The sequence below is a fragment of the Balaenoptera acutorostrata genome, chromosome 1, assembly GCF_949987535.1.
Source record: "Balaenoptera acutorostrata chromosome 1, mBalAcu1.1, whole genome shotgun sequence".
NCBI classification, from domain to species: Eukaryota; Metazoa; Chordata; class Mammalia; order Artiodactyla; family Balaenopteridae; genus Balaenoptera; species Balaenoptera acutorostrata.
The window spans coordinates 129,849,947-129,859,217 of NC_080064.1; the positions used below are offsets into that span (position 1 = coordinate 129,849,947).

General features: G+C 39.8%; 1 protein-coding gene across 1 annotated transcript; it reads left to right on the top strand.

Annotated features, from left to right (window-relative positions):
- Positions 1-8,260: 8,260 nt before the first annotated feature.
- LOC103008805 (PSME3-interacting protein-like) lies at positions 8,261-8,974 on the top strand. Its single transcript, XM_028164046.2, has one exon. The coding sequence runs from the start codon at positions 8,282-8,284 to the stop codon at positions 8,972-8,974; it is 693 nt and encodes a 230-aa protein (XP_028019847.2). The 5' UTR covers positions 8,261-8,281.
- The last annotated feature ends 297 nt before the right edge of the window (positions 8,975-9,271 follow it).

A 9,271-nucleotide genomic window follows, 5' to 3' on the forward strand; every position in this document is an offset into this window, starting at 1 on the left:
TTTGCTCTATATGTGGAGCAATGATGGGACAGAGGCCGTCTGGGCACAGAGAAAAGCAAACACTTTATAATGAATAGTCATGACCTATTTGTGCATGACAGAGATCATAAAACAAAAGAAGTAAGAGGGTAGGGGAGACCCTGAAACTAATCAGCCTTTAAGTCTGATTTCCAGGCTATAGAAAATACAGGCGATTGAGCATCTAGTTAAAGAACACCAAGAAGCAATCAGAAAAATTCAGATTGTGGAACATTTTGTAGAACTGATCTGCTTTCCTCACTAGTCAATAACATGGCAGAAAATAGAAGGGGGCTGGGGAAATGTTTGGATTAGATAAAAATGAAGTGACATAGCACTCAAATATATGTAAGCCCTGTTTGAATCCTAATTTAAACAAACCAATTGTAAAAAGACATTTTGAGACAATGATGGAATTCGCTTCAAAATACGATGCAAAGAGAGAAGGGAAAAAGTGATAAAGTAAGCGGGCAAAATGTTGATAATTTTTTGAATGTGGGTGAAGGGTATATGAGGGAATCATTCTATTCTCTCTGCTTTTGTATATGTTATAATAAAAGTTTAAAACAAAAGTATGAGAGGGATTAAATTACTGAGGAACACAGTCCCAGAGAAGAAGCACAGAGAATGGCTTTGGGATGCAAGAAGGAGTTTTGTCCTTTGAAACAGGAGAAAAATCAACAAAGGCCATGTGAAAAGACTGTGCTGAGGGGCAGAGGAGGGAAGTAAGAGAAAGTAAGGAAGACCTTGCATGGTGACCTCAAGATTCTCAGCAAAGGAAAGGCAAAGTTGTCTCCTCACAATGGAAAAAAACATGAGATTGAGGTTGGGGTGGAGGTGGGAGAGATATGACACAGCCTTTCACATCGCCAGAAAGAACAATGGTGGAAAATCAGCACATACTCAAAAAGCACCAAAGGCCTAGGAGAAACCTAGGTTTTATAGAAGACCTAGTCAGAAATTCTGAGATCTCACCAGATACAAGACACCCACGTTGTTTCTGGGGATTTCAATGCCTCGCACAAAGAGGCAAGTTATTTGGGGACTTTGGAACTTGTCAGGATCAGTTAGAAGTAGTTTTCTTATTGTTTGTTCACATATTTGTTTTTATAATAAGGAGATGTTTATTATCTCTTGGAGAAACCATAGAGATGGCTTTCCCTTTCACCAGTGCCCAAGGCATGTCCCCACCACGGTACTTTATTAATCTCCAAAGATCACACTACTCCTCCCAACCTAGCATGTACCATAATAATAAGTACACAGCCACCTTATCATCTAAATAGGCCAAGTCTCACCAGCACAGTTTCTGGTAAGTGTAACCTCACCAATACATTTTGTCCCCTATAGCTCCTAGGATAATTGATAACAATATTAAGTCCTTGGTTCCTGTTCCTGCTTTCTCATCTAGATTGGTCTCTAAAGCAAAAAAAAAAAAAAAAAAAAAAGCTGCTAGTAAACTTTCTTAGTATTGTTCCTAGAGGGCCAAACCTCCTTTGGGCAGTAGGTAACTTTTTCTGTCTCTATTTCTCCCAGAGTCCTTTGGATTCCTTTTTTTTTTTTCTTTTCCAGCCAGACTCCTTAAAACCCCACAGCAATCCCCTTCCACAAGCCCCTAGAATTCAAAGAGATGGTGTCCCAAATACTAGATATAAATTTCTTCAGAGCTTTGAGTGATTACAGTTGGCTAAGAGATGCTCACTTTACAGTGACCTTCACTATTCAGAGAAGTTAGCAAATCAATCTTAGTTATCCTTAAGGAGGACTTTACGGTGAGTGGATTGGAGAGAGGCACGCAGGCTGACTCTTCTCCTTGGGGAAGGAAGAGATATGGAACAGCAAATTAAGAAATCCTGGCACCTGATTGCTTAAGGGCCTGGCACACAGCCATCCAGAGAAACTGCTACTTCCCTGCTTCTATTCATGGGCTCCAAGGCCACTATCATCATGGAAATTTCCTGCACTTGTGGAAAATCTCCAGGAAAGCAGAACTGCAGAGTCCTATCTGTGCTGGGCTGAAGGATACTGTTCTGGCTATCTGAAAAGGATGAATTTGCTAATTAAATGATGGGTGTCAATTAGATTCCCAGGGAATAATTTAACACATAAGAGAGAAAGGAACTGCTCTTCACATAATATGGGATCTATAAAAGATTTTGCATTGGGCCTAGCACATAACAAGTGCTCAAAACTACTAGTTCTCTTGTAAACTGAATTTGGTGAAGAAAAGTAGGCATGTATGGAACTTCTGAGGTTCTAATAATGTTCTGTTTCTTGATTTAGGTCTGGTTTCACAGGTGTGTTCAGTCTGTAAAAAATCATTGAGTTGTATACATATGATCTCCACACTTTTCCCTACATAGGTTATACTTAAATTGTTATTAAATTTTTTTAATGTTGCTTTACAAGTGAGTGATTTATTCACTAAACTAGGGACAACTCTACTTGAGTTAATTAAAGCACTTACTTGAAAGATTTAAATTTTAATATCTTTTAAAATATTCAGTAACTTGAAAATCCCTTCCAATATTTTCATGGGCTTCTTTACCAAATAAGTGCAGGAAGAAAATCAAGAAAGAAGGAGCCGTATTATATTGGGTTTGGCCAAAATGTTCGTTCAGTTTTTTCCATAAGATGGCTCTAGTAGTGCTTAGTTCTTTGAACTTCATTCGAAACAATTTTGTTAGATTTTATTACAACAGCTGTCATATCAGCGTGCATTTTTAAAACAAAAACATCAAAATTCGTGAATTTTTGTGTAACCATTTTAATATTGAAGATGGAAGAAAACATTTTCAGCGTATTATGCTTTATTATTTCAAGAAAGGTAAAAACGCAACTGAAACACAAAGATTTGTGCAGTGTATGGAGAAGGTGTTGTGACTGATCGAACGTGTCAAAAGTGGTTTGCGAAGTTTTGTGCTGGAGATTTCTTGCTGGATGGAGCACCATGGTCGGGTAGATCAGTTGAAGTTGATAGAGATCAAATTGAGTCATTAACTGAAAACAATCAACATTATACCATGCAGGAGATAGCTAACATACTCAAAATGTCCAAATCAAGCACTGAAAATCATTTACACCAGCTTGGTTATGTTAATCACTTTGAAGTTTGCGTTCCACAAAAGCTAAGAGAAAAAAAACCTACTTGACCATATTTCCACATGCCATTCTCTACTTAAATGTAACAAAAACGTTCTGTTTTTAAAACAAGTTGTGATGAGCAATGAAAAGTGGATACTGCACAATAATGTGGAACGGAAGAGATTGCGGGGCAAGCGAAATGAACCACCACCAACCACACCAAAGGCCAGTCTTCATCTAAAGAAGGTGATGTTGTGTATATGGTTGGATTGGAAGGGAGTCCTCTATTATGAGCTCCTTCCAGAAAACCAAACGATTAATTCCAACAAGTACTGCTCCCAGTTAGACCAAGTGAAAGCAGCACTCGATGAAAAGCGTACAGACTTAGTCAACAGAAAATGTGTAATCTTACATCAGGATAACACAAGACCGCATGTTTCTTTGATGACCAGGCAAAAACTATTACAGCTTGACTGTGAAGTTCTTATTCATCTGCCATATTCACCGGATATTGCACCTTTGGATTTCCATTTATTTCAGTCTTTACAAAATTATCTTAATGGAAAAAATTTCAATTCCTTGGAAGACTGTAAAAGGCACCTGGAACAGTCCTTTGCTCAAAAAGATAAAAAGTTTTGGGAAGATGGAATTATGAAGTTGCCTGGAAAATGGCAGAAAGTAGTGGAACAAAAGGGTGAATACATTGTTCAATAAAGTTCTCAGTGAAAATGAAAAATGTGTCTTTCATTTTTACTTAAAAACCAAAGGCACTGGGCTTCCCTGGTGGCACAATGGTTAGGAATCCGCCTGCCAATGCAGGAGACATGGGTTCAAGCCCTGGTCTGGGAAGATCCCGCGTGCCATGGAGCAACTAAGTCCTTGCGCTACAACTACTGAGCCTGCGCTCTAGAGCCTGCGAGCCACAACTACTGAAGCCCATGTGCCACAGCTGCTGAGGCCTGTGAGCTTAGAGCCCATGCGCCACAACAAGAGAAGCCACCGCAGTGAGAAGCCTGCACACCGCAACGAAGAGTAGCCCCCACTCGCCGCAACTAGAGAAAGCACGTGAGCAGCAATGAAGACCCAAGGCAACCAAAAATAAAAATAAATTAATTAATTTAAAAAAAAAAACTGAAGGTACTTTTTGACCAACCCAAAATATAACATTACCTTATATTTATCCTTTATAAAACATCATAACTTAAATTATATAATTATTTATGAAAGTTATTTCATAAATAATTGTTGTTGATTATTTGCTTAACATCTGTCTCTCATGCTGGATTGTATGTGTCAAGAGCCAGAACTCTGTCCCTTTTTTCATCATTATATTTCTAGCATCTAGCAAGATGCCTAGTCCATAGTAGATGCTCAATAAACATTTGTTAAATGAGTGAATGAATGATTAGATTAATGAATGAATGTGAAATCTAGCATTAGTTTTAGTTGTGTAAAAAGTTAGATGATACTTTGGATAAACCCTGGATAAGACATAAAACTGTGTCCTTACTGGTTAAAGAATGAGAATACAGAAAAAAAAATTTTTTTTAAGGTGGCTCTCAATTTCTTTATTGTGTAAATTATTGAAAATAAATGTCAGATAGCTTTGTTTTTTTTTTTTTTAAGGACCCTGAATTTTATTTTATTTTTTTTATTTTTATTATTATTTTTTAAATTAATTTATTTATTTTTGGCTGTGTTGGGTCTTCATTTCTGTGCGAGGGCTTTCTCTAGTTGTGGCAAGCGGGGACCACTCTTCATCATTGTGCGCGGGCCTCTCACTATCGCGGCCTCTCTTGTTGTGGAGCACGGGCTCCAGACGCGCAGGCTCAGTAATTGTGGCTCACGGGCCTAGTTGCTCCGCGGCATGTGGGATCTTCCCAGACCAGGGCTCAAACCCGTGTCCCCTGCATTGGCAGGCAGATTCTCAACCACTGCGCCACCAGGGAAGCCCTGTTCTTATTTTTATGGTATACAATTTTTCATCTTATCAGCAATTGCTACATTGGTTTCCCTCATCTTAAGTGTATTAGTGAATCTTCACATTTATATGTAATAAACCTTTATGATAAGGTCACAAAAGACCCAAGGGAAGAATAAATGAAATATAAAAGTCAAAACCTGACATTTTAATAACAATAAAAAATAAAAAGAAACAGCCTATGCCTAGGAGAGAGAAAGTACCTGGTAAGCACCCAATGAAAAGAGGAGAAGGACTTCATGTCAAAAGAGGCAGAAGCTAGGGAAGATGACGACATTTTAACAAGAGTTTAAAAGAACTGAGAGAAAAGTTGTGTCTTTAGCTGCCTGGATATGAATATGGGGGTAGAGGGCCAAGGGGGGTCCATTTAGAAAGACATGCCCAGGTGCAAATCTGGCAAAAGACAAGGCTTGAGGCAGAGAGTCTGCCTTAAGATACCCTCCTTTTCCATTTCAGGACATCTCGCCAGAATCCTCCCCTACCACCAAATGCCCACTCTCCTCAGGCTGCTGGCTGTCTCCCCTAACCTCCCTAATTAACCCCTCATCCCTACTTACTCCTGGCCTTTTTCTCCTTTTAGAATCTCTGTCAAAACAGAACAGTCCTATGTCTGTGCCAGGATCCAAGCTCTTTTCTCTTCTTAAAAATTCTTTCATAATGTTCTTTTTTAAAAAATTAAAACTTTATTGAGATATAATTCACATACCATGCAATTTACCCATTTAAATGTATATTTCAGTAGTTTTTAATATAGTCACAGAGTTGTGTAATAATCACAATCACTTTTTATCATCTTAGAAACAAACCCGGTACCCATTAGCAGTCATCCCCATTTCTCCCCAACCCCTAAGCTGAAGCAACTACTGATCAACTTTCTGTCTATATAGATTTGCCTGTTATGAACATTTTACATGAATGGAATCATACAATATGTGGTCTTTTTTGTCAGGTTTTTTTCACTTATTATAATGTATTCAAGGTTCATCTATGTTGTAGCATATATCAGTACTTCATTCCTTTTTATTGCCAAAGAATATTCCGTTGAGTGGATATACCACATTTATTCGTCCATTCATTATTCCACTTTTTTACTATTATGAATAATGCTGCTATGAACATTTGCAGGGTGTTCTTCCATAGGATGTTAGAACTAGAAGGAAGTTTAGCAATTATCTGGTCTAATCTCCATTAAACTCTTTGGTCACATGACAGAGCAAGAGGCAGGTGTAGAAAGGATGTGATAGCGTAAGACTGAACCCTGCTTTCTGCACCAGTGCTGTCAAAAGTAACTACATTTAGTGAACTCAGTCATGTGCCATCACTATTTCAGTTCTAAATAGCTTCTTGTTTCACTTTGTATTTAAGTTAAGTCCTCAGTTGAACCTGCCTGAAACTGATGGTTTTCTTCTGTTACTATTAATGCCTCTAGAAGTAGGCTGTTTCCACAGGCTTCCCCAGCTGGACTCCAGTGCACTCACTCAAATCCAGCATCTACTAAAAATGACTTTCTACCCTTAACTACAAGTGCTGCTGTTACTGCTACTTTCATCACATCTGATGATCTTCTCCATCTTTGTTTCTTTGTATTTTTATGCACTTATTCACTGCATTACACTGCTCAGATGAGAATTTTTTTTCTCCATCTCCTTGAGAAATCCAAGATTTCACTGTTGTTAGCTGCACTTTGGATACTGTGTTAGTCTGTACCACCTCAAGTTTTCCCTGTTTTACACTAATCTATTGGCTAGTGTTAGTCTGAGATCCTTTCTCACCTTTTCAGGTAAAAAAACAAAAAACAAAAAAAAACAAAACTGATTCTTAAACTCCCTTTGAGGTCTCTTAACCAGTGAGTGGTTTCCAGCGCCCTGATTATCTAAATCAGTGATCTGCAAACTGGGGTATGCATTCACATACATAAAGAGTTTCCAGGAAGTACATATTAGTGCACAATTTCAAGAGGATCAATTTCTAGATTTTCAATTTCTGTTTAAACTCGTTCCTCATTGATATGGGTGAGAACATGTTTGCTCAAGCTGAGTTTTCCTGGACCACTAATTATCCTTGTCCAACTTAATGAAAGAAAAACTCACCTCTCATCCATTCTAAACTTACTTCAATGCATTGCCCCAGAGTGTTAAAAAAACAAAACAAAACCCCAGGGCACTAAAAATGCCACAATTAAATATTGTGTTTGTGATAAGAAAGTGAGTGTCTCTAATGAACTAGGGAAAAGAATATTCACAAATCAGGTGGTTTCCAATTCTTTGCTTTCTACAAAATTGAAGATGTTAGTTGATGGATCATTAAGAATCATTTTTAGCGAACAATAACTGTTGACTGCTACTGATATAATCCCCCTTTCAGTTCTATCCACTTCCTTATATGAATGCAGTTTTTCAATATTTATACCTATAAAAAATAAAAACATTAGCTTACACTAGCAGTAATATCCATCCAAGAATACAGAAACAAATTGAAAAAATAAAATAACCTCATCTGTTTTATCAAGATATGCATTTGCAATAAAATTTTATTCCATTGAATATCTATCAAAATGTGTAATATATTTGCATTGTTTTGACCAATTCTATAGTAATACTATATAGAATAATGATTCAATTTAAAATAGACTTTTAACACCTAGAACCTTATGCTAGTACATAAAACAAAATTTTTAAATGGCTGTTTTTACTTTCTTTCTTTTTCTTTTTCCTTAAGAGTGAGCGGCGCTTGCGGTGGCGGTTTGGGGTGGGCGCCGCCAAGGTGAGGGGGTCTCGCCTCCTGCACGCTGGTAGACTGATTGTTCCATTATGGATGGAGGGAATGATGGTAACCTTGTTATCAAAAAGAGGTTTGGGGGCTTCCTTGGTGGCGCAGTGGTTGAGAATCTGCCTGCTAATGCAGGGGACACGGGTTCGAGCCCTGGTCTGGGAAGATCCCACATGCCACGGAGCAGCTGGGCCCGTGAGCCACAACTACTGAGCCTGCGCGTCTGGAGCGTGTGCTTCGCAACAAGAGAGGCCGCGATAGTGAGAGGCCCGCGCTCCGCGATGAAGAGTGGCCCCCGCTTGCCGCAACTAGAGAAAGCCCTCGCACAGAAACGAAGACCCAACACAGCCAAAAATAAATATAAATATAAATAAATAAAAGATTACTATTTTAAAAAAAAAGGTTTGTGTCTGAGGCAGAATTAGATGAATGGCGCAAAGGAGGCAAGAAGAATGGGAGAAAGTTCAAAAACCTGAAGATCCAGAAGAATGCCCAGAGGAGGTTTATGACCCTCGGTCTCTAGATGAAAGGCTACAGGAACAGAAAGATAGGAAGCAGCAGGAGTATGAAGAACAGTTCAAATTCAAAAACATGGTAAGAGGCTTAGACGAAGATGAGACCAACTTCCTTGATGAGGTTTCTCGGCAGCAGGAACTAATAGAAAAGCAGCGAAGAGAAGAACTGACAGAACTGAAGGAATACGGAAGTAATCTCAACAAGGTTGGAATTTCTCAAGAAAACAAGAAGGAAGTGGAGAAGAAAGTGGCTGTGAAACCCACAGAAACCAAGACCAAGTTCTCCCAGGCAAAGCTGTTGGCAGGAGCTGTGAAGCATAAGAGCTCAGAGAGTGGCAACGGTGTGAAAAGACTGAAATCGGACCCTGACCCAGATGACAAGAATCAAGAAGCCCCGTCCTGCGTGTCTCTTGGAAGCACATCTCCGAGTGGTCCCTCCATCCACTGCCCCTCCGCTGCCATCTGTATCGGCATCCTCCCAGGTTTGGGCGCCTACTCTGGGAGCAGCGACTCTGAGTCCAGCTCAGACAGCGAAGGCACCATCAACGCCACCGGCAAGATGGTCTCCTCCATCTTCCGAACCAACACCTTCCTCGAGGCCCCCTAGTTCCTCTGTTCTTACCACAGGGAGCTCCTCCCCAAGAGTAGACTGGACAGTTTGTTCTGCCTACAGGCATTACCTCCCACAGAAAAGTCCCTTGCCTGCTCCCTGTGCACACCATGACATTTTTAACCTCATCTAAAAATGTTCCAGAGGGCTTCCCTGGTGGCGCAGTGGTTGAGAGTCTGCCTGCCAATGCAGGGGACGCGGGTTCAAGCCCTGGTCTGGGAAGATCCCACGTGCCGCGGAGCTACTGGGTCCGTGAGCCACAGCTACTGAGCCTGCGCGTCTGGAGCCTGTGCT

Coding starts and splice junctions, on each gene's coding strand:
- LOC103008805 (XM_028164046.2), top strand. CDS start 8,282: ATGGCGCAAAGGAGGCAAGAAGAATGGGAGAAAGTTCAAAAACCTGAA.